This window comes from Brachypodium distachyon, chromosome 4 (genome assembly GCF_000005505.3).
Source record: "Brachypodium distachyon strain Bd21 chromosome 4, Brachypodium_distachyon_v3.0, whole genome shotgun sequence".
In the NCBI taxonomy this organism is placed as follows: domain Eukaryota; kingdom Viridiplantae; phylum Streptophyta; class Magnoliopsida; order Poales; family Poaceae; genus Brachypodium; species Brachypodium distachyon.
The window spans coordinates 24171137-24196638 of record NC_016134.3 but is presented as its reverse complement, the minus strand read 5'-3'; the positions used below and the strand labels follow the sequence as shown (position 1 = coordinate 24196638).

The 25502-nt window shown below is 48.9% G+C and overlaps 1 protein-coding gene and 1 long non-coding RNA gene across 3 annotated transcripts; both read right to left on the bottom strand.

Moving 5' to 3' along the window:
* Positions 1-14857: 14857 nt before the first annotated feature.
* On the bottom strand, positions 14858-17606 carry LOC106866642. 2 transcript variants are annotated; one of them, XR_002966099.1, is made up of 4 exons: positions 17234-17606; positions 17008-17141; positions 16388-16452; positions 14858-15256 (listed from the first exon to the last, which is right to left on the bottom strand). It is a non-coding gene; the product is annotated as an uncharacterized LOC106866642 (long non-coding RNA). The 2 variants fall into 2 exon arrangements; XR_002966100.1 differs by lacking the exon at positions 17008-17141.
* A 959-nt stretch (positions 17607-18565) lies between these two features.
* On the bottom strand, positions 18566-24442 carry LOC100846755 (AP-2 complex subunit sigma). Its single transcript, XM_003577603.4, has 6 exons — positions 24302-24442; positions 24101-24199; positions 23970-24020; positions 21720-21893; positions 20771-20830; positions 18566-18965 (listed from the first exon to the last, which is right to left on the bottom strand). The coding sequence occupies exons 1-6, from the start codon at positions 24302-24304 to the stop codon at positions 18924-18926; spliced, it is 429 nt and encodes a 142-aa protein (XP_003577651.1). The 5' UTR covers positions 24305-24442; the 3' UTR covers positions 18566-18923.
* Between the last annotated feature and the right edge of the window lie 1060 nt (positions 24443-25502).

The window sequence follows — 25502 nt, the reverse complement described above, 5'->3', positions numbered from 1 at the left end:
GCTGGGAAAAAATTATCCCGAACCATGAACCAAATAAGTCCTTGAGTTTTCAGTTTGGCTAAAAGTAGGGTCAAAACTGACGAAACTTGCTGTCCGTCCCGTAAAAACAAAAAGGGAGTGAAAAAAAATATGGAAACCGAAATGCGTTGAATGGAAATATAACCAGCGGGCCCGTAGAAACAAAAAATTTCTTTTCAGCACGTAAATGTAGCCCACTTCATCAGCGTAACGGTTCAAGTTAAAGCCACATCCCTGTACCTAACTGTGATATCTGCCTATCCGTAACTCACTCACGCCGTGGCATTCTACCGTACCAACCAACAAGCCACGACCTTGTTCACGATCCCCTCCTGTTTAGGCATTTCCAGGTCTGGCTATTCGGCCACTACGATCTCAACAATCTTGGTTAAGTCAAGCTCTCTAACTACAATGACACTATTGCGTGGTGGATTCCTGCCTCCAAGGCGATCGACAAGAACAGAAGACATGAATTTAATGGGGTGACTACTTACATCATGTGGAACATTTGGAAGGAGCGCAACAGGCATATTTTTCAAGCGGTGGCCGCCTCGGCTTTTGCCGTCGCCATGATGGCCCTTGACGCTATCGACTCTCATAAGCTTGCTTTCTCTCCCGTGACAGCGTAGTCGGGTCGGTTCGGTGTTTTCTCTGCCCTATCGGTCAACTGCGCTTGTTCCGATGGGACGGCGGTTTCTCTCTCATTTTTGGCTTTGCCTTGTGTTGAGACCTCGGTCTCTTGTACATATACTTTCTTCTTTCTCCTAATATCGCATGGCAGAGCTCTTGCCTTTCTCGGCAAAAAAAAGGTCTGGCTGCTTCTGTATGATTGGCTCTGTTTTCTGATGTATGATACTATATTCGTTAGGTTGCAAAAGTTTCAAGTGTAAGCACGATAGTATACTTCATTATGTAACTAAGATATATGATAATATATGTAGTGCTCTTGACGAACTGAACAAGTTTGTCGATTTTTGGTGTATTTTCTTCTGCATTGTCCATGGGGTTTTTCTGTTTTGACAAATATTCGCTTTTGTAACCATGTCCGCACCGAATTCATATTTGCTTTGTATTGTTGTTCTAAAAAACAACAGGAGTACGGGGTGCCAATGCTCAATGTCACAACTGCGAGAATAATATGTAAGGGGTGTACGTCGGCCTTATAGCGAAGGTCGTCGTACACTTGAGACAAGTTGACACGTCGATATTTTGTGAATATGTTCGGTCGACCCTGCGGGTACGACTTAGTCCAATGTTAGGAGAGGCTTCGAGAGGGTCATTAGCCAAGTGGTTGGGCCGAACTCGTCTTCCCAAGTCACCTATGGCGAGAGATCTCTAGGGGCCGCCTCGGACTTGGCCCGAACTTGTCTTCCCAAATAGCGAGGTTGGGATACCCTCGAGACTCTAACCCGATCCCTCTACTTCGAGTCGAGGTCGTACTAGACGGCCCGGAACCTCGAAACTAGGCTTCCCAAGTCGCGTCCCCAAGGTCGAGTCGAGACTAGACTCGACCCAAGCACTCGAGAGCGGGCTCCTTGGGTTGCTCTAGCCCTCTCCCCTTTGATCTTATTCCAATGGAGAGTGAATGATACATGCCCCATGGGGGGGTATTTATAGACTAGGGTTCCATGACAAAAGATCATGGCAACCCTTGAGGGAGAGCGAAAGTGAGGGTAAGGTGGTAAATTTACTCCTAGATCTTTCTTGGCCCCTACTCTAGCTCCTTTGACCATGGCATGGGGGGCTTGACCCTTTGACTCCTTTGATCGGTGCTTAGTTGGCATGGCTATGCCTTGTTGGCAATTTGACCGTTCTTTGGGATTCGTTGACTTGGTCGCCGCCACGTAGGATTGCGGCCCGGCCCATGTAAGGATTTTATTATATTACAACAGTAGCCCCCTTGAGCCGGAGGTATTGGAAATGCCTTCGGGTCAACCCCAATGATGATGGCGTGCCGAAGTTTTTCATTCGATGCATTGAGCGTGGCTCTCCTCGGGGTGAGCTACCGGCTAGGTAACCTTCCTCGAGGAGGAAGATAGACCTAGGTGGGCCTTGTTGCACAAAATTTGCGGCTTTGTGAATTTTGACGCATTCCAAGGGCTCTTGTGAATTTTGACGCATTCCAAGGGCTCTTAGGAATTTTCACAAATTTGCGGCTTTGTGAAATTTGCGGAAAATTATGGTCTTGGAGTCTTCGGTGCGGTGAACCACCGGCTAGGCTGGTTTGTCGGTGAGAAACCAAGCCTAGGTTGGTTCCTTTGCGAGGCTTCGCCGGTCGTGGGGTCTATCTCCGGGGAAATAGACACTTATGAGGTCTTCCTTGCGATATTCCGAGGTTGGGGGACTCCCTTTGCAAGATAATTAAGCTGCAAGGGATTTTTTGTGAATTTTTGGCCTTCCGAGGGCCTCGGCGCGAAATTCCTGTGCCGCCAAGGGGTAGCTTGAGATTTTCCGCGTCCTGGGGGGTTTTTCTGTGAAAAATCCTTCCCTTGGGCCGCTCAACGCACACTGGAACGCTCCCGGGCCACGCTCGGCTTCATGGGCCTCCTAGGCCTGCGGGCTGCGCCCGACCGGGCCTGGGACGCTTCCCCCCCACCTTTTTTTTATCTGCGTGATGTTGGGCCGGAGCCCACTTAACCTTGCCGGCCGCATACCGGTTCGCTGGGTTAAGTGGCCGCATCGGACGGACGCGGGCGCGTCTGAGCCCTAGATCGGATGGCCGGTGCTCTTCCTCTTCCTTTGTACAGGACCAAAACGGAGGCCGTCCTCCCTTCTTCTTTCGTAGGGGGCACCGATGCCAGGGATGACGCCGGCGGCCATGGGGCTCGGCCAGGACAGCGCGGACCGGTCCCGGTCGGCCAAACGGCCATTTCCCGTCCTTCCCCTCTACTTTTTCCCTTTTCTTCCTTGCTTTTGCCTTGGCTTGGCACAGAGCCTGCCCCCAAGCCGGCGACGTGTCGATTTTCGGGTGGTCGGACCCGGACGTCGAGGGGGGCCATTGGCCTATAAAATGGAGCTGATGGAGACTTGGGAGGCCATGCCCACTCCCGTTTCCTCCCCTTCCGATGCCGAAGACGAGCTCGGCGGCACCCGAAGGACGGGACGGGACCGGTGGCAATTAGGAGCTCCTTGGGAGCGCGTAGCCCATCCAAGAGGTCGGCCAGCCCGCCGCGGGTGTTGAAGATTGTTAGAGCTTCGTGGGGGTCAAGCTTCCGATGGGCGTCGGGCTTCGAAAGCTGCCGGCACTGCTTGCAGTTCGAGCCTCGTCGCGGCAGCGCATGGGTGCTCCTGTGTCCCTGTCGGGGTGAGCCGTGGCCGCGACTTCCTCCTTGCCGCTGTAGGACGCCGTTAACGTGAGCTTCGGTGAGTCGCCGGCCGGGCGTTAGGGGCGCGAGGGCCACAGTCGTCGAGCATCTTGTGCGCGCACCTAGAAGGTGCGGCTAGATAGCCGCGAGTGCTGCGTCAAGGCATGTTCTAGGTGCGGAGGTCGTGGCGACGGCGCGCATGGGCATGGCCACGACGCCGGCGGGCCGTCACGGCACCGTGGCCGGCGGGGGCACGTCTGGGACGCGCATGCTACGCCGGGCACGCTAGGCGCGGCGAGGGCATTGCCAGGGAGCGCAAGGCTCATGCCGCCTGGGCACATGGTGCATGCGCGGTGAGGGCGTGTGAGGCGCGGGGCGACAATGCTCGGGACACGCCGGTTGCGGCTGGTGCCGAACATTGAGGGTGACGCGGGCGAGGGGTTGTATGGGCGCCCGGGGAGTGCAGCTGGGGCGAGCTCGGGGCGCCCGGTCGTTTGGTCAAACACCTTGTGTGTCGCCTTCGGGCTTTTCTCTGCTCGCCCTTTCTTTTTTGTTGGACCGTCGCTAGAGCTGGAGGGCACCGGGCCTTTGGACAGCTTGGCGGGGAGCGGGGCTCCCATTTTGTCCATGCGCCTTGGGCTGGCGGGCTGCGGGGTTAGCCGGGCTCCTTCCCCCTTTCTTTTTTGTTTTGCCACTGGGGTAGGTCCGGCCGGCTAGGCCGCACTCGGGCTTTGGCCTTCGGGGGGATTCTCTCCCCTTTTTTTTGGTAAATGGCGACCGAGCGTGACCTCGCGACGTGGATTTTCCCTAGTTGCTTTCCCTAGGAATTTTTTTTGCAACTTGTACTAATCCTTTGGCGTCTTTTTGTAGGCGAGATGACGGGATCCGACGTGGAGCGTCGCGACGGCGCTGGCGGGAGCGTCGAGAGGGAGGCTTCCCACGGGAGCGGGGGCGAGGCGCGGACGTCGGGAGGCAAGCCGCAGAGGTCGAAGAAGGTCACCCGCCCGAAGAGAGGACCTCGGCCTGAGCCATTTCCGGCCGTGCCGGGACGGGTTCCCGACATCCTTCCGGCATCGGTGACGACCGAGAAGGACTTGTCGGACCTTGTGGAGGCGGGCTACTTCCGCAAGGGCCTCACCTCGCTTCCTAACGAGGGTGAGCTTCGGCTGGAGCCGCAGAGGCGTCGAGGCCATATCGTCGTGTTCACCAGCCGGTTTCACGTCGGACTGTGCCTGCTCGTACACCCGTTCCTACTGGAGTTCCTGGATACCTATGGTATCGAGCTGGCGCAGCTGCTTCCTTCGGCAATCCTACGTCTGAACGGGCTTTGCGAGACCGCTTTAAGGGAGCCTCCGACCATGAGGTTGTTCTTGTTGCTGTTCACCGAGAGCACTTGGAGTGCTTTTGGGTCGGTCGCCGTGAGGCTCCATCTTGGCTTCCACGACGAGTTCCCCCTGATGCCGGTGAAGAGCACGGTGCACCTGTTCGACGGGTGGGACTCGCAGTGGTTCTTCCTTGACGTTTCGGAGACGAGCTTGCATCACTCTGGCAGGCTCCCTCGACACTCTGAGCCTAGGGGGCTTTGGGATGTCGTCCGTCCCATGGGCACGTCCTTGGTCGAGGAGTGGGAGCTTGCCGGGATCAAGTCGGCTCGTTCGGAGCGTTGCTTCCGCGACCTTCTCGAGGAGATGGTGATGGCGGGCCGCTTCATGATGAGGGCGCGACCACAGGCGGAGCTGGGGATCCCCTTGGCCTTCCGTCACCCACGCCGCGCGGCTAAGCGTGAGTTTCGCGATACTTGAGTCGTTGCTTCAGTTATTCTTGTTTGCTTGACACTAACCCTGGCTAGTGCTTGTGCTTGTTTTTCAGCGGATTTTTCTCGAGAGAAGGCGGTCGAGTGGGCTTCCCAGATGGTCGGGCCGTACAACTCGGTGGAGCATCGGGCTTACGTCGATACCATCAGCGAGGGAGGATGCCACAACGTTGTGGCGGCGTGCTTCGACGACTCGGTACCTATACGCCCGGATCCCAAGTTCGGGAAGCTCATCAAGGCCGGCGAGCGGTACTCTCGTCTTGCGACTCTGTCGATGATCGCCGTTGGTTCTCACCTCAGAGATACTTGTGCCGAAGGTGAATCCTCAGGTCGTGCTTGGGTTGGGTGTGCCGGTGGCCCCAATGCCCAAGATCCCTCGTCCTCCGAGTTCACGCAAGAGGAAGGCTCCTTCTCCTGACCTAGCCGACGTGGCTGAGTCGAGGTCTCCCTTGAGAGAGTCCATGGACATACACCTAGCCGGGAAGATCGACATTGAGAAGATCCTGCCTTCGTCGCCTCATGACGTGCGGTTTCACCCGGAGGACTGGGCTTCAACTTGTGGTGGATACCTCCTCGGAAGCCAGTGGCGCGGTGTTCCGGTGTTCTCTTTGGCTCGTGGGCCTGTGGAGGAGGAGCTTCCCGTCACCGGTGAGTGCACGCGTGTTGAGCGTTTTAATTCCCTTTCGGGAATGTTCTCACGGGGTTTTCTTGTCTTGTTTCAGGTACGGAGCCTGCGGCGCCTATTGTTCCCGAGGCCGAGCCCCCGATTCCGGAGGAGGGAGAGGCGCTTCCGAGGACCGAGGGAGGAGTGAGAGATCCGCTCGAGGCGTTGGAGCTTGTGAGTCCGCTTTCCTCGTCTCCCTTCTTGCTAGGTCCATTTTGCCGGCCAGCGCTCACGATTTTTCTTCCTTTGCCAGGTGAGAGGCTTGGTCGAGGCCGTGGGCACTCTTCCCGCTCTCAAGGCTCAGCTTGGGGTGCTTTCGGTGGCCTTGGATGCCGAGACCTCGAAGGCCACCCTTGCCCTGAGTGAGTTGGCTTTGGAGAAGGCGCGGCGGGAGGTCGTCGAGGCTGAGCTTTCTCGGGTGTCGGGGGAGCTTGCGGCCATGGAGGCGAGGGCTCGCCTTGCCGAGGAGGGCCAGAAGGATGCGATCGCGAAGACCCGTCGTGCCGAGGAGGACTTGGTGGTGGCCGGCCTCAACGTGGAGCACGCTCGAGCGGAGGTTGCCTCCCTCAACGCGGAGTCGGAGGATGCCGGGTTCGGACCGGTGTTCGCCCCTCGTGCTCGCGCCCCCTCGGATAGCCGTCCGGAGGTGGTCTCGCTCCTGCTCGCCCAGGCTTCAGAGACTCGAGAGATGATACTTTGTTTGAAGGGCTCCCCTCAACTGGATCTTCCCCCGTGTCGTACGACGGATGAGGCGAGTAGGGTACTTACTTCACAGCTGGAGCTCCTTGAGCCCGCCGTGAAGAGGTGCCTCCTGAGTATGAGTGCTCGACTTGTTTCGTCGGCAGTCCCGGCTGTCCTGGACGGTGGTGCCGGGACGAGTGGACTTGAGGGTGTGATGACTCACGGGGCGAAGAAGTTTCTGGCGGACCAGGGAGCTTCTCTTCGCGCGCTGGCTCGACGCTTCGTGCATTGCCTTGAGCCCGCTCTTCAGGAGAGCGACGGTGGGGCTTGAGTCTTGTTGCCTTTCTAGGCAACAAGGTATTCCAGTTGCTTACTTATGCGATGTTGCATATCCACTTATGACATAGCGTCATCATAACTTGCATGTTCTAGGCTTAGACATAGAGGTTGTAAGGCAGCTTTTTTGATGTGTTTCATGCTTCGCTATGTAGTCAACATTGTCGGAAATGTCAACCTAGCTCGGCATGTATTTTCTTATGTTTTCACCATGTAGCCAACATTATCGGAAATGTTAACCTGGCTCAACATGTGTTCTTGCGAGTACTATATTTCCTTCTTGGCGAAGTACTATATTTACTCAGTTTATACAGCACGCGATCGTTCGCTATGATCACACTTTTGCGTAATCAATTGATGTCGTCGTTGGGATACGACTTGGCTTCGGTGCCTTAGGCCATGGTTACGAGCCACGGATCCTAGTACCCTTGTGGGGGTCGCTATCGATACGCCGGTAGTACCCTTCAGGAAGCTATGCTTTCCTGCGATTATTATGGAGCCTTAACTCGGTTACTATCATGCAGGCCCGTGCGCGACGTCTCGCACGTGGGTAGCATGGTTCTCCGAGGTAAGTAAGCTCATGCATAACTCGCTTATTTACGGTTCTCCTTAAATGCGTTTTAAGGAGCTTCCGGTCCTCGGGGGACTTGGTTCTACTTGGCGGATGGCCTCGACGCACGCTAGGATCCACCAAGGAACGAGTCACTGGTGGCGATTTATGTCCGAAGACATTTTTAGGTAATGCCTGAGCCAACGTAGGCCTTTCGGCGTCCCTTGGTGAGCGGCACTAGGGCAGCAACTCGGTTTTGGGGATCGTCCCTTCGTGACATTGCTGCTCGATGGGGTTCCCTTTACGACGGTGGGCCGCATGAGTGTCTCGTGTCACTCTTTATCAAGGACTTGTTTTTATTGATCCCTCGCTTGCTTGTCTTAAGGTATGGCCCGATGGGCACTTACAAGCCTTATGTAGACGTGGCCCCGTTGGCGCTTACGATCCCCCGAAGTTTCGTAGGGAAGTGGCCGGTTGGTCATCCTTGAACTCCTTAGGCGTAGAAACGCCGGAGTTTGTCGCCGTTCCAAGCATGGACGAGGTTTTTCCCTTCCATGTTCTCGAAGTGGTATGCACCATTGCCCAACACCGCGGCGATGCGGTATGGTCCTTCCCATTTAGGGTCAAGTTTGTGCTGGAGTTTTGGGTCGACGTTCTTTTTCAGCACGAGGTCTCCTTGGGAGAAAGCTCGTTCCCGCACCCTCATGTTGTAGAAGCGTGCGGCGCTCTGCTCGTAGATGGCGTGCCTCATGAGGGCTTTGTCACGAGCTTCTTCTCCAAAATCGACGGCCGTCTTGGGATGCTCTTCATTTTCGATGAAGGCGAGTGCAGTAGCTTCTTGGAGTCTTTCGACCCGAGGTGAGCGGAACTCTACCTCGACGGGAAGAACTGCTTCGGCACCATACACCAAAGAGAATGGTGTTCGGCCCGTGGAACGGCTTACGGAGGTGTGTATGCCCCAAACCACGATGGCGAGTTCGTCCCCCCATGCTCCTCTTGCCTTGCTGGCCGTGTGTTCTACCCTTCGGCGGAGTCCCTGGAGGATTAGTCCATTGGCTCTCTCGCATGCGCCGTTGCTCTTGGGGTAGGCCACGGATGCGAAGTGCAGCTTGATCTCGAGGCATTCGCAAAATTTAATGAATTCCGCACAGTCGAACTGTTTGCCGTTGTACACGGTTAGCTCTCGTGGGACACCATATCGACATATGATGTTTTCCCAGAAAAAATTCTGGATGGCCTGTGACGTGATCTTGCCGAGTGGCGCAGCTTCTATCCATTTGGAGAAGTAATCAATTGTCACCACGAGGTATTTGCAGCCCCCGATGCACGCGGGGAAAGGCCCGAGAAAGTCCATTCCCCAGCGTGCAAATGGCCAAGTTATTGGATATTCTTCAGGGTCGTCACCGGCGCGTGGATTGACTTAGCCATCTTTTGGCAAGCTTCGCATCTTCGCAGTATTGCGATTGCGTCTTGCACCATGGTGGGCCAATAGAATCCCTGTCGTAAAGCATTCGCCGCGGTGGCTCTTGGCGCAAGATGGTGGCCGCATACTCCGGAGTGGATCTCCTGTATGAGCTCAGCCACCCTGTCGGGGGTTATGCACTTGAGTAGCGCGGCCGCACCCTTCTTGTAAAGGATGCCGTCGAGGAGGATGTACATCTTTGCTTTTGCAAGCAAAGTTTTGGCGCTTGGGCCTTCCGCCTCCTCGTCCACCTCTCCTTTCAAGGCACGAATGATTGGTGTCATCCAAGAGGGTGGATTGTCGATGACCATGATGGTCTTTGAAGTTTCGTCGGAGTCATCGGCTTCTTCTCCTATGGATGGGGCACGGGTCACCTCGAAGAATGCGCCGGGTGGCAGAGGTTCCTTGGAACCGGCCGTTCGGGCCAATCTGTCGGCGAGGTGATTTTCTCCTCGTGGGATGCGTCGCGCCTCCATGCCCAAGAAGTACCGTTCCATCTTGCGAACTTCTTCAATATACTTCTTCATCCTTTCATCAAGGCATTGATATGACTTGTCCATTTGGTTTATCACAAGTTGGGAGTCACCTTGGATGAGAAGGCGTCGAACACCCATGGCCTTAGCCAACCGGAGTCCGAGAAGGAGTGATTCGTACTCCGCCATGTTGTTGGTTGCGTTGAAGTCGGGGTGGGCGGCGTACTCCAGGATCTTCCCTTCGGGGCTGACGAGTACGACCCCAGCCCCAGCACCATTGAGGCGCTTGGAGCCGTCGAACCTCATTATCCAATGTGGTTCGGGGGGGCCGGCCTTGGGCGACGTCTCTTCGCGGGGGGGGGGGGGGGGGGAGGGCTAGCGGCGCATGCCACTCGGCCACGAAGTCGGCGAGGACCTAGGATTTTATAGCCGTTCTCGCGGTAAGCTCCAGCGAGAAGGGAGCCAGTTTCGTTGCCCATTTGGCGATTCTCCCGGTGGCTTCCTTGTTGCCGAAGACTTCTTTGAGGGGGAACGTCGTCGGCGCCATGATGGTGTGGCCCATGAAGTAATGACGGAGCTTTCGAGAGGCCATGAGGAGGGCGTACACGATTTTTTTGATCTGGGTGTATCGGCCCTTTGCTCTTCCCAAAGCTTCGCTCACGTAATACACCAGGCGTTGCGATCCATCTTCTTCTTTCACGAGGGTTGCACTCACGGCGACCGGAGTCGCGGCGAGGTACAGGAGCAAAGGTTCTCTCTGCTTCGGGCTCGTGAGGAGTGGAGGAGTCGACAAATAGGTCTTGAATTCCTCGAAAGCCCTTTGAGCTTCGTCGGTCCACTCAAAGTTGTTGAGGCCCTTCAGGACTTTGAAAAAAGGGAGACCCTTCCCGGCTGATCGGGCGACGAATCGTCCTAATGCCGCCATCCTCCCTGCTAGGCGTTGCACATCTTTGATGGAGCAAGGAGGCTCCATCTCTAGGATGGCCCGGATTTTTTCCGGGTTGGCCTCGATCCCCCGTTGGGAGACGAGGAACCCAAGAGTTTTCCTCGAACTCCGAACGCGCACTTCTCGGGATTGAGCTTCACGCCGTATTTGCGGAGGTTGTTGAAGGTTTCTTGCAGTTCTTCGGGATGGGTACTCGCCGCTTGACTTTTGATGACGGCGTCATCAACATAGACTTCGGCGTTTCTCCCCAATTGCCCTTTGAGGATAAGGCTGACGAGGCGTTGGAAGGTCGCACCGGCGTTCCTCAAACCAAAAGGCATTCTGCGATAGCAGAAGGTGCCAATGGGAGTGATGAAGCTGTTCTTCTCCACGTCTTCCTTGGCCGTGTGGACTTGGTGATACCCTAAATAGGCATCCAAGAAGCTTAACCTCTCGCGTCCCGCCGTGGAGTCGACTAGCAGGTCGATCCGCGGGAGAGGATAGTCGTCCTTGGGCCATGCCTTGTTCAGGTCGGTGAAGTCGACACACATCCGCCACTTGCCGTTGGCTTTCTTCACCAAGACCGGATTGGCCAACCACTCAGGGTGCCAAACTTCTCGCATGAGTCCGGCTTTGGAGAGCTTTGCAATTTCTTGCTTGATGACCTCGTTTTGCTATATGGAGAGTTTTCGGAGTTTTTTTGCTTCACGGGCGCCTTGTCGGGCCTTACGGCGAGTTGATGCTCCATGACATCGCATGAGACTCCTTCCATGTCGGAGGGAGACCAAACGAAAAGGTCGGAGTTCTCCCGGAGTAGGTCGATGAGATTCTTCTCGAGTTCGATCGAGAGGTCGGCTTAGATCTTCACGATGCGCGTGGCGTCAGTGTCGGAGACGCGTATCTCCTTAAGCTCTCCCTCGGGAAGGGGCTTAGGTATGTAGCGCTCTGGGTGATCGGTCTTGGACTCCCTTGTGCCCGAGAGCATGTGGACGCTTTTGGATGCTTCTCCCTTCTCGGCGCACTTAGTCTCGTGGCGATATAGTGTCTTCCTATCGGAGGATTGCTCACCACGGACCGTGATCACGCCTTTTGGGTCCGGGATCTTCTTGCATATGAAATTGTGGTGGACGGCAGCACAGAGGCGGTTCAAGGTCGTCCTGCCAAGGATGGCGTTGAAGGAGGCCTCCATGTCCACCACGTCGAAGCGCACGAGCTCGGTCCGATGATTAGTGGCATCTCCGAAGGTCGTGAGGAGCTCAATTTGGCCGAGCGGCTAGATGGACTTGCCTGAGACGAAGCCGGTTAGGGGGTAAAGCGACGGTTAGGGGGTAAAGCGGCTAGATGGACTTGCAAGGAACCATTTTTGTATCCTCCCTGTGGCTCCATCAGCTTTTTTAGCATGCTCAGGTACAAGATGTCGGCGGAGCTTCCGCCATCCACAAGTATTTTCTTGAGCTCACAATTTGAGACGATGGCCGTCACGAAGAGGGCATCATCGTGTGCGAAGCGTATCCCCTTAGCGTCTTCCTCGGTGAAGGAAATGGGTACACTTGCCCACTTGGGTGGTGGTTTTGAAGTGAAGGTTCCAACGACATTGACTTCGCGCGCATACTCCTTGCGTTGCCTCTTTGACCCCCGGCCTGTGGCGGAGCCCCCGAGTATCACCCCGATATGGTGAGAGGGTTCTTGAAACGGGAGGTTCTCTTCCTTGGGCGCAGGGTCGGCAAGGATGACGTTGGCGGGACGCGGGGCCTCGGGCGCCTTCTCGTCCTTGCGTCGGGCCTGCATTCGTGCTTGGAACTCTTCACGAGCTGCGATGAGGGTATTGCACTATTCGGTGCTGTGGCTTGCCGAATTGTGGATGAGGCATCTCCAGGCGCCTCCCTCGGCGGGGCGAGGAGGCTTCTTGGGTGCCAAGTCTTTTGGGACGAGTTTTGCCCTTCGATGGCGAAGATCTTTCGAGCTTGATCGCCGGGCGCCCTCTTCCGTCGCCTCCTCTTCCTCTTGGAAGATGGTGCGGATGCCTGGGGCTGATCCGATGCAGGAGTCCCTTCGGGCGTGCCGCGTGGCGTGTCCTTCTTGGCGATGTCTCCATCTTCGCCCCGAGCGTATTCTTGCAAGATCCGATAGAGCTCTTCGGTCGTCTTTGGCGGGTTTCGACTTAGAGCGCGATTCACTTCTCCTTGGAGAAGGCCTTGCATGCAAGCGTCGAGTCATCGACGGTGGGTTGGCGATTTGGCTTCGGACCTTCGCAAAGCGATGGAAGAAGCTTCGGAGAGACTCTCCCGGCCTTTCTTTCACGGCGTAAAGCTCGTGAGCTTGCACGGGTTCCTTGAATTTTCCTTGGAAGTTGGCGATGAAGACCTCCCGGAGGCGCTCCCACGAATGCACGGAATTTTTCTGCAGGTTATAAAACCAAGTTTGCGCAATCCTGGTGAGCGCAAGCGAGAAAAGGTTGCACATCTCGGTGGGGCCTCCACTCGCTGCTCGTATGGCGGTGGAGTAGACGTCCAGGAATTGAAGAGGGTTGGACTCTCCGTCGTATGGCCGTATCGTCGGTGGCTTGAACCTTGGCGGGAAAGCCGCGTCTTGGATCTCCCGTGTGAGCGGGTTACAAGATGGTCGGCCCTTCTTGTTTTTTCGGCGACGAGATCCTCCTTCGTCAGGGTCGCTCTCATCGCTAGAAGGATCACTCGGAGAGGGATCTCGGCGTCTTCTTGGAGGGTCGGAGCGTCGGCGAGGATTTCTTTAACCCCCGGCAAGGGCTCCGGACTCCGCCACCTGCTCGTTTCCGTGCACGCTGGGGTCTCGTTCTCCGCGGGGCACACCTTGAGGCGGAGTTTGGTTGCCACCTTGATCGGCCCCGGCGGGGGGAGCAAGGGGCACTTGCGGGACACTCGCAAAGCGAGGCTGGTTTGGAGCGTGTGCGACTTGGAGAGCACCGTGCGGCGGAAGTCCTCAATATGGGTGGTACCAAGGAGCTCCATGGGCGATCGCAGCAAGCGCCAATGGAGGTAGTCCCGGGTTGGAGGGGTCGTAAGCCGGGACTCCTTGGTTTTCCGACGCGGATCCCCCTGACGCCACATTGTTTCCCCTCGTAGGCTCCAAGGGCAAGGTTACTACCGGTTGCAGGGGAGGCGGCGCGAAGCCCATTGAATGAGGCATACCGAGCTTCGCGTCCCTTGCGGGGGTGGTAACCGCGAGTAGCTCGCCGATCCTTGCCGCCACGTCGGTGAGGACCAAGGACCGCCTAAGACGGTTCCGAGTGCTTCGGCTCCTTCGGGGACGGCCGGGAGCAGGGGTGCGGCCACGACCTCCATCGTGGCGCCCATGCTTGCGGCGGCGGCCGGATTGGTGAGAATTTCTCCTTCCTCGGGAGCCCCCAAGACGCTTGCTTTCTTCGTTTGTAACCGTGTAGATTTCGCGGCAAGTTGCACACCCGATGAAGTAGCCTTCATCGGTGCCATTAAATCTTCAATTGCGGCGAGGGTTTCCCACGGTCGGCGCCACTGTTGTTGTTCTAGAAAACAACAGGAGTACGGGGTGCCAAATCTCGATGGCACAACTGCGAGAATAATATGTAGGAGGTGTACGCCGGCCTTATAACGAATGTCGCCGTACACTTGATACAAGTTGACACGTCGATATTTTTTTAATAGGTTCGGTCGATCCTGCGGGTACGACTTAGTCCTATGTTAGTAGAGGCTTCGAGGGGGTCGTTAGCCAAATGCTTGGGCCGAACTCGTCTTCCCAAGTCACCTATGGCAAGAGATCTCTAGGGGCCGCTTCGGACTTGGACCGAACTTGTCTTCCCAAGTAGCGAGGTTGGGATACCCTCGAGACTCTAATCCGATCCCTCTACTTCGAGTTGAGGTTGTACTAGACAGCCCGGCCTCGAAACTAGGCTTCCCAAGTCGCGTCCTCGAGGCCGAGTCGAGACTAGACTTGACCCAAGCACTCGAGAGAGCGGGCTCCTTGGGTTGTTCTAGTCTTCTCCCCTTTGATCTTATTCCAATAGAGAGTAAATGATACATGCCTCCATGGGGATATTTATAGATTAGGGGTTCATGACAAAAGACCATGGTTACTCTTGAGAGAGGGGGAAAATGAGGGTAAGGTGGTAAATTTACTCTAGAGCTTTCTTGGCCCTACACTCCTTTGACCATGACATGAAGGGCTTGACTCTTTGACTCCTTTGACCGGTGCTTAGTTGGCATGGCTATGCCTTGTTGGCAATTTGACCCTTTTTTGAGATTCGTTGACTTGGCCGCCGTCACGTAGTATCGCTCGGTTCAGGTAAAGATTTTATTATATTACAAGCACTTTGTATTTGTTTGTGGAAGTATCTGCTTTGTATTTGTGTTTGTGGTTTCTCTTAATTTTGTTCGGATAAAATGTTGCAGAATCGTTATAAATCTTCTTCGAGAAACTGTAGGTACTTAGAAGGTGGAGGTACAGGTGGAATAAATCAGCGAATTATCCGCGATTGGGATACCAACAAGTAACCGAATGTATTGAAATCGCAATAAGCTGCATGTCAGAGGACCCAAAATCAAGACCTTATGTATGGGATATTGTCAGGACTAGCAGAATACGCGCGCTTCGCTGCGCTGTGGACACACTCAACCAAAAGAACAACGTACAATTCTTTATGTTCCCAATCCCTCCATGTTCATAAACGTTTCATACAGATCTACACATAGTTTTTGACATACATCATACATTTGGAGACCCCATATGATATATTTGCGACGAACAAATGGATACATAGAACAACTATACCGATTGATGCCACTTATGGACCACTGTATCTCTATTTTTAACATTCAGATTTTGCAATGAACATACATATTTGCCTTTTGGAAGCGAAGCTCTCTGGTGTGTGTAGCAGTATGGCTAACAGCGTATGGTTGTTCATCAACTTTTTCTGGGCATGTTGTCAAATAAATCGAAGCCACTGCAACGGTCTGGAGATCGGTCTGTAACTGAGAGAACACTGACCTTTTCCGTGAATAATTTCTTCGAGGTTCTAAACAAAACAAAAAAACTCTTGGTCACGTTAAAAACCAACGAACAGGATCAATACCGTGTGACAGATATATTGACAAATCTTTGTTCCAGAGAAGATTATCAGTCCGTCTACGCCATATAATTCAATTAGTATTATGATGGGAAACCTCACCTTTTTAATGACCTTTTACAAAAAAAAATTGAGGGGATAATGACCTTTTACATGTGCCCCATGCAACAGCACAAGCGTCCATGTCTCACAATATCACTTCATAAGGTTCATGTCATATTCATAAAAATCATTTTTTTAGTTTGAGTGTCTAAAATTAATAAAACGATAGTTTGCACTTGATCTCCATTCCTGCTTATCAATGTGCTTTACCAGGAAATAAAATTGTTTGATACAACACTCCGGGTGACAATTTGGTCAATGGCTAATTGTCTAGCCTCTTATGCATGGAGGATTTTTAAGACGCACCTACAATTATTGAAGAGAAGTCACTATAGTAAATGTGAAAGAACATGGAGGCATCTGCTTATGAGTTAAGGTACAGAAATGACACTTTGCTGAGAAATAAACAGCACCAACAAAAAATAGGTTGTAGTGTTGACAACATCAAATGAGTACACAGGAATAACGAAAAACAGATTCTCGTGCTGATGAAATAATTAAAATCATGACAGCATCAAGTATAGTTTACCGCTATCTATAACTACACATAACTACGACAAATACCACAAGAAAAAAAAATCTAGTTTTCAAATATGCATATGACGATTAACTTTGCTTTTCTTACAGAATTAAGTCAGGAAACACAGACATAGACTCGATTCAACTGAACATACGGCTTCAGTACCATTTAGCCAGTACATATAGATAAAAACCTGGCAGTTGTCACATTTCATGGTCTGAATTGAACACAACAGGGAATTGTTTTAAAAGAACATCAAATTCTCTGCTTCGCATGTGCTTGTGAATCTCATAAAAAATATCAGTAAAAATTATTACTGAAAGTGTGTATATGGTTGCATGTGGATAGGTAATCGAAACAATAAACTCACAGCATACATATACATGGATAGGTTCTTTTTGTGACTTGCTCCAGTAATCCGACAAAAGAATGGAACAAAGGATAGGGAGTGACCGAACCTTTTAGTTCTAGTTGATCATGTATTCAGACTTGCATGGTTCTGACATGCCCTTCTTCCATGTTACTGTAGGACACATCCAAAGCACTCATCAAATTGAATTGATAGGTAAAGGAAAGGATTAAATTATACGGCAAACAACTCTAAAAGAAATCACTGCTAAATTTTCTCTAGAACAGTTCCGAAGTAATGGCAGCCAGTAACAAGCAAACCCCAAAACTGTAATTAACTAAGAAACCCTGGTCTAGCAAACACAAAGTGATCATACGAATCAGGAAAAAAAAATGGAGCACTGCACATGGAGATTCAACTCAAGAACTAATTCCTTGGTTGTTTAATAGAGATGTATATTTAAATGCTGGATGCATCTTTTCATCCTTTCTACTCCGTAGTTTCTACAAGATGTCTACGACAGCTTTAGGAAAGTGCAAATATATGTAAATAAATCATTTTTGTTGACTTAGAGTTTAAATTCCTAATTCATACTACTTGAGAACCTTTCCACTAATTAAAGATACTCAATGGTAATTTTAGATGTCAACCTTGGAGCTTACAACTCAGGCGAGCCTGGTATCTGTCTCATTAGAAATGGAAGAAAGTATGAACAGGAGGGAAACATACCCAACTTGCCCCATATATGGTCGCCGAAAGACAGCAATCAACTCAAATCAGGACGGAAATTTATAAGAGATTGATCCATTCAGTTTAGGAAATGCACAAAGTCCAATGTTAAAAAACAATTATGGCTCTATTACCTAACAGCAATGATCAGAAGCAACACGTTAGGACTCTAGGGAACCACAAAAATTAGAGACTAACGCAATAGAAACCAAAACTTGAAAGTTACCTTCCTGGATAAACGAATCTGGTAGAGTGAGGGGAGCAGAAGGCTGACGGCGAGTCAGGTGAGGAGAAGGCTCTAGGGCACTGAGAACCCTAGTATGACAGGACACAATCGATGTGTGGTAATCATGGATGAGCGGCCTTTTCCTTCAGCGGGTAGAGATGAACCGGCAAAGGAGGAAATGTGGGAGAGCACAGCTTACAGAAGGGCCGAAGCCCGCGGAATCGGGCAGGGGGCGGCGCCCGTACACAGGAAGGGGAATCGCGATGGGTTGGGCAGTGCCCTGGAGCAGGGGATCGGGCAGCGGAGCGGCGGCGGCCGGCGGAGGCGACCAGCGGAGGAGAAATGCTTCCGGCGTACAACAAACAAAAGCGGAAGCACACAAGTGAGCAGGAAGAATAAGACCACGGGGAATAAAATGGGGCTGAATTAAAAATGCCAGCGCACGACACCACGCGTCCTCCTGCATGCATGCAAACCGACCAACCGACCAGGCAATATGGCACGCGCCCGCGAAAAAAAAACTGCAGCTACAGTAACCGGCGGTGGCATTAACCGTAAATATATCGTTTGCTACAGTCCCGGCTGGGAGAGCGAACAAACCACCGGGTTTAGGAGAGTTATGCTCAATGCTATGGAAAGTACGAATGAGCACATCAACAATGTTGATGAATCTACAGTTGGCCCTGTAAGTTAATTTCTAATATATCAATGGCACTATTAGCTTATATAAATACTTCCTCTGATTTTAAATTCTTGACTCAAATTCATCCAAATATGAATGTATCTATTCTTAAAAAGTGTTTAGATACATGCAATATTTCGACAACAATTTATAATCGGAGAGAGTATTTCTGAAAATGCCGTAATCTTTTCGTTCAGATGAGCCCTTACCCATGGGAGCTCCTTGAGTTTGACGCCCTAGAGCTGTGTTCCCCCTTCGAGCTAAACAAGCAGATACCGTGCTCACTTGAGCTAACCAACGTGACAGATGGTAACAGTACCTTTTCTAGTCCAGGATGCAGTTTTCTGCCCAGGAGTTGCACAGTTTTCTAGTCCACGTCAAGTTCTTGTCCAGTTTTGCACCCAATGTGAATCTGCGAAAATATCTCCTTACTCCGCGTTGTTCATGGATCTGCTTCCTGTGTTTCATTGTGCTTGCAATTTCGATGCAGCCAGAGATTTATCTAATTGCCTGATGTGTAAATATGATCAAAGAATCGCTATTTGTGTTTTTCAGAACATCGAACAGATTCCACGTGAGAGCCATGGCTGTATGTAATTTATACATGGGTGGGTTGGTAATCTCACCGTACACAGGTTATACACCTTCAATCAAACAGGCAATGAGCTCATCTCTCGGCCTTCCAATAAAAAAACGCACCCTAGTTCCAGATGGCAATGTCGAATAATGGATACCATTCTTTTCTTTTGCATGACATGACTCTAGCCTTACAACTTAGGATATATCCTCATGTAGACCACACATCAATTCTACAAGCAGTTTGTTGGCCAAGAAGCAATGAGACCATGATCATAAGAGCAGCAAATTAATACTAACGACAATGGACCAACAGTACAACATTCTTGTCAGGCATGTCGGACAAATTTTAGATATTTATGCACATGAGCTACGATTGTAGAAATCCTCAAACAGGAGGACGGAATGGCTCTCTCTGCAGAGAATTTATCTTTAGTCCAGCTTCTCCAGTTCGCCCATCCTTTCTATGATTGCCTGCAAGAAAGGTATTAGGTGATAAGCATAAACACATCCGGTATTTCAAGTCAGCACAAAGTTGACTATTCACAGTTTTTCTTAGGATGCAGATCAATGCCACTATTAATTTAAAACACAAAAGGAGCAAAACACCCTAATCCATATTAGTGTTGTTTCTTTGTGCCATCCAGTGGGGCATGCCGCTAGTGCACCCTGTAAATTAGGTCCACATAGATTCTTGTGGGGTAACTGCTTTGCACTGGTGGCTTCATGAGGATGATCCACATTGTCCAATGGTGGCGGCATAGCCCTTCGTCTCCACTAAATCCCTAATTCTGTACACCTGAGTTCTCAAACTCTCCAGTGGTCGAATCCTGATGCCAGGAGCAGTGCGTGTCCTAACGCTCCAGCATGTACTGCGAAGAGCTCCCTGGGTAACCCTCTGGCCGCCACACTTGACACTACTTATTGGAATCTGCCCAACGATGTTGCTTCCACAGCAGGCCACGGTAGCCAAGGTTTAAAATTTCGTTTTGGACAAAATTTCGGTACTCACCGAAATGATCGAAAATTCAGGATTTTCAGAAACTATTTCAGATTTCAGTGTTTGAAATTCCACCAAATATTTATCAAAATTGTAGCAGAACATTAATTTGCCTAGCACAAGTTCATTATTCAGTTCTCAATCAAAAAAGAAAAACGGCATATTGGATTTATGATAGAGCAAGTTTACATAAGCTATTTTGCGTCAGGCTCCAATTGTAGTCAAACCGATTTTTTTATCAAAAGGCTAAAATTTCTTCAAGGCCTACCAAAATTTCGGAAATTTTGTTGAAATTTTAAACCTTGGCAGCAGCAGCTTCCCTCCCTCCCAGCTGGTGTGTTGTTCCTCTCTCCTTCAATTGTGAGGGCCTTGCTTATGAAATGGATAACGCTTGCTGCCATAGCAGCAGGATGGGCTTCTGTCAGTATCTCATTCGATTGCCCCATCTCCATAGATATGCAATAGGCATAGGTAAGAATGTCGATATCAGTCAGATCCAGACTGATTGTCTGTATCAGTAATGGCCATGTTGATGATGCTATTATCTTGGTATGTAATGAAGTTTGTACGAGTGCTTCTGAGACTTGGTTCTTCATCTGCTAAACCCAAGGGAACTCCAGTCTTTTTCATTGATCTTGTCTATCACCTATTACTCTATATTGCATTAGCTAGGTGGACTGCAAGCCTGCAAGCAGGCAAGCAGCCATGCTTGGCCCATCAGACACATGCGGCAGGCTGCAGGCAGAAGCTTTGACCACCGAAATGGTTAGCAGACAGTGTAGCGGATTGCGGACTGGCAGCGTCCGCCCCACTTGCACCCCTACCGAGAACGAAACATCACTAACTTTGGTCTGAAATGATTAGAAAGATATACTACAAAACATAATATGGCCTGAATTTGCCTAAAGAACCAAAGTACCAAAGTACGGAGCAGACAAGGCACATGCTAGATGATCTTATTTGTAATAGTCCCCAGCATTGTATGCTTATCGCTTAATGGAAAGAATACAACAGGAGGAACATCAAATCAAGTGAATTCCCAACTCAAGGAAACTCAGAAAGATTATGAAATCTACTGGGCTTATTTTATCATAGGACGCTTAAGATCAGGCTGAAAACTAATACCACGACAACTCAAGGCAGCAAAAGGCTGCGCCAGGTTTCCCTTTAGAACTAATTGGGTACTATTTTCATCTCCATTTCATCGCTAGAACGTTTTTTAAAATTGTAAAACTGATATACCATTTATCAGATCCACACTCTAGAGAATATACATTACCTTTTTGCTTGTCTCCTGCAGCTCCCCAGCAAGAATAAACTCATCTAATATCAGGTAAACCTAGAAGAGAAAGTAAGAATAAACTCATCTAATATCAGGTAAACCTAGAAGAGAAAGTAAACTGAGAAGGTACACTACAAACAACAATATCAATTATTGAATTTCTTTTAACAAGGATGCAAGTAGTATATAATTAATAGTTAAATTATATTCTCTTTTAGACAAAAGGGCAAAAAAGATGGTACCAGCTAAAGAGTGCCAAACCCTGATACTACCCGCTGACCGCTGGCAGTGAGATATACACTTATACAGCAAATATATACAAAGCAGAAACTAACAGTGGTATAGCTTGTAGTGAAAGTTTGGGAGGCAAACCAAAAAAGTTGTTTTGTGTAAATTGAATTTCAGTGAAGAAATGTTTCAAGACATGAAAAAAAAAAGATTTGAGAGTTCTTGTTTACACGCTCTACAGTTTAAGCCAGGTGCATCATAAGTTCATACATTTTGGCCACTTCAACAATTTGTCACTCCATAACCCTCACCAATTCGTATTTTACAGTTGTCTTGATTCAAACTATCGGTGAACATACTGGCAACAAATATGCGGGTAAAATACTACTGCAAAAGTTATGAACAAAGCTTACTAAAATTAAATCTCAGAAATATATTAACACTTCCAAGATATACGTTTTTTTTCTTTCTTTCTTTTTCATTTAGTTAGCAGGATTTTAACAAACCATACCCCATCAGACTGAACTACTATCCCCTCCAATCGAAAGTGAATCGGTACATGCAATGCTAATTCCAGTTGTGAAGAAGTTTGTTGATAACAAAATAACAACTTTATTGGTTGGCCAGAGTGTGTTCTTTATCTAATGCATAAAAGGAAAATCATAACAAGGCCATAGGAGAGCAGTGGAAGGGTAAGCTAGTGGATGAGAGAAGTTACCTTGTGAAAATTAAATACTAAATCAAGCTCACATACATTGCTGAAGAAATGGTCCAATATTTCAACAAACAAGTGGATGCATTCCAAGTATGCCAACTCATTGTCAGTGATATCCACACAAATTGCAAAAAATAGTCCAGCATATCTCCTGTAGATAACTTTGTGGGTGCGAAACTGCATGAGCAAAATTCTACATGAGTTGACAAGGAAAGTGGGGCGACAGCCAAATTAAGAGCTCAAGTACCTACAAAAACAATATGTAACTTATTTATGTCAAATACCAGGTTTTATAGCATAAAACCAGTCAGCACACTAGAAAGCTATACAAAGCCAGGCCTACTACGGGTACAACCTCTAGCAATGAATTTGAGTCAAAATGCTCATAAGAAATCAAGTTTAGTTGGAGAAAAATATAAGACATGTTTTACCATGTTAAATATGTACTCCAGTCATCATCTGTCATACCAGATTTAAATATTGTACATAGCCGAACATGAACTAGTCAGCTGACTCAATGTTATCTCATATACCAAGTCCAATTTCTCTAATGGGTACTGACTAGCCATAAGACATGCCTTCAGTCATTGTTTTCAATGAAACAAGAGAACAGGGTTGGCCATGTCTTCCTCACTCTTAAGTATCAGTTTGTGGTTGCTGACTTGTGCTGTGATGGAACTATTTTATAATCTACTGTAGAAAATAGCCACGAAGGCAGGAAGAAGTTGGTTAGCCAAACGGAGAACAGACCAAAGCTGGTGGGGCAAACAGGATTATGAGAATCCATCTCAATAGCAAACGCAGCCTAAATCCAGATAAAGTAACACATGTGTGGGTTTGAGCAAAGCTTCATTTATCATGATCTTGTTCACATGCACCCATATAGGGAACAAATGATCATATTCCTTGATGGGAAGTCAATAAATCTAGCAGGTTTTAACAAATCCAGTTATAACTTACACGTACCCAACATAACATTGGATTTCCCATAGTATGTCGATCTTAAGTATAATGGTTCGTACGCATTTCTCCATTTTTCACAAACTAATATAAAACAAAAACATGGTTTCTCAAGAGAAAACATAAAACAAAATCATGTTTCCAGCTAGAACGTCTGACTATAGCAAATCAGAAACATGCATACTGCATTGCATTTATGGCAAGGCTGCTAGACATCTGAAATGTATTTTGGTGCAATTTTCTACTCCCTCCGTTCCTAAATATAAGATTAAGTTTGACTTAGGACAAAGCTAGAAAATCTTATATTTAGGGACAGAGGTAGTAGTTATCAACTGGGAAAGTTATTCGCTTATTGCTATGCCACTGGCTAAGGAACCTGAAAAGTAACACACGGAATAGTGGTTATATCTTAGGGATCTCTAATTCAGATGTCATGATCCATAACATGAAATCTTCTACTTCCTCCGTCCAACAAAGGATGTCTCAACTTTGACTAAATTTGAATGCATCTATACACTAAGTCATGTCTAGATACATCCAAATTTTGACAAACTTGAGACATCTTTTGTTGGACGGAGGGAGTAGTTGATTTTACATATTTTTCTCTGTTTCTTGGGATTTTGCGGACCACAGTATGTTCTACAGCCGACATATGCAAGATATGGTCAAGAGTCAAATGCTAATCCCCCAATGACCATTCTGATCAAGTCATTAGAGATAAAAGAAGAAAAAAAGCAAGAAACACTGGTATAAATACATTTAGGACATACATCAATTTATATACCACTCCGGTACACAATATATGGCGTTCGCATATCTAGGATGTGGCAGATCATGCTTGACCTACGTCTAACAGAATAAAGCATGGTCAAAATCCATCCAATTATTCATCTTTTTCGGCTCCTAGCCACTGCAGATATTGGAAACAAAATGGCAGTCCAAACTTTAATCGCACTAGAATGATCACCCTCCTTTGCAATATTTATATAACAAACTAACAACAAAGCACCAAAAGAAGACCTTCAAACTTGAAAGAGCCTCTTTCTAGAGAAATATCACTTAGGTCACTCAATTCCCATAAATTCTCTATCTTGAACTGCCTAATTTCTTCAGCACAAAATGAACAAAACAATTAATTGTTTCTCACTCTCATCCAAAAACAGCTCGATAAAGTCTGCCCATCTCACACAGAAATGGTCACCCAGGCCACCTACCTAACCATTTTTCTCCGAAAGAAGGATTGCACATTAGATAGCACCTAAGTATCGAACCAAAATCAAGAACTGAACATACCTCGACAAAGTTGGTGAACTTGGGGTCCCGGTTGACCACCAGCCGGTGCACCTGCGAACCAGCAAGAAACAGAATCAAGAAAACAAAACGCGGAATTGGACCAAACTAATCTTGATTCGCGCATTCCTAACCTCGCCCTCGACCTTGTGCTTCTCGGAATCCTCGAGCGGCACATAGTATTTGGCCAGGCGCGTCTTCCCCTGCCGGTTCTGCAGCAGGATGAACCGGATCTGCACCGCAAAATCCAATAAAAAGACGAATTTTCAGCAGGATTGGGTGAGATGCAAATCCTGAGAGAACGGAGGATGTTGAAGTGATTGGATTCGCATTACCATATCGAAATCAGATTAGGAATCGGGTTGGGTTGATTTACGGAACGATTTTTGGGGGCAGAAACAAAGAGCCTTTGCTTCGCTTCTGGGGTCCGTCCGGGGAAGGCTATATATTTGGGTCCAATTTGCGAAAAAAAAAACATAGACACATCATTTAAATTAAAAGTTGAAAACCGGGTCTAATATACTATCAAGTCTAAAACATAGTCTAAAAACGACAGGTGTATATCAATTATACAATTATAAAATTAAGCATTGTCTAATATTGTACAACTATTGTGAACATCTATTGTACGACTAGAAAAACTTTCAAAAAAGGCCTATGGACATAACAGAATAGTACACCGTGAAACACCTTTTCGTGTGGTGGTGGAATTATGTGTGCATGACTCTACCCAACATGGTTCAAATTTTGATACTCACAATATATTTTAGTGGTTTTCTCTACGGTCTTTCCCTCAAAAAAACATAACAAAATAGTACAGATCACGAATAGCAAAACAGATCTAGCGTAACGATTCTAACTCTCCATGGCTAGTTACTTTATTAATATTTGCTAGATTTCGATTCTAGACGTCTTTACACTTAAGGGCATCCGCAATGGTAGAGTCAATACTGACTCTTCATGAAATTTAGAGTCGATGGTAAAATAACACGTGCAATGGGTTTGTGTTTTTAAACTTACTCTAGATGATTTGTTAGCATTAAATGCGATGTTGCACAATGGTTAAAAAGCCGACTCTTAGCTAACTCTAAGCTGACGCTTAGTCAAGTCTGACTCTTCATGAAGAATCAGTTCTCTTCTCTCTCCAATTTTCTTTTCTTAACACAAGCAAATTTTAATAAGAGTCGGTTAAGAGTCAGTCATTGCGGATGTCCTAACTACTTGTTAGCGTACACTCGGCCCTAGCTCAGTTTATGTGTATACAGGCCAGTACGAAGCAGAGATCCCACTTCATCCCAAAAGCCTAACTCAGCACTCAACCTACGTTCAGACGTTTATGCGCGTACGGTCCAACTACATAGAGTTCACTCCATCCCAAAATCCCGGACTGGAGAGAGAGGAGGGAAACTCTCCCTAATATGTTGGTCGCAACCTCTCATAAGTAAGGTGGAACTAAACGATGAGCAGTCTCACCATCCTATAGCAGTCCTGAAACTACTATATATACTGACTATTGTATCAACAACAACAAATTAC

Excerpts from the sequence above, each read along its gene's own strand:
- LOC100846755 (XM_003577603.4), bottom strand. Across the intron at positions 24,021-24,100 it reads AGCACAAGGTCGAGGGCGAG|GTGCACCGGCTGGTGGTCAA; the intron begins GTTAGGAATGCG and ends GCTGGTTCGCAG. Across the intron at positions 21,894-23,969 it reads AGTTCACCAACTTTGTCGAG|TTTCGCACCCACAAAGTTAT; the intron begins GTATGTTCAGTT and ends TTGCTCATGCAG.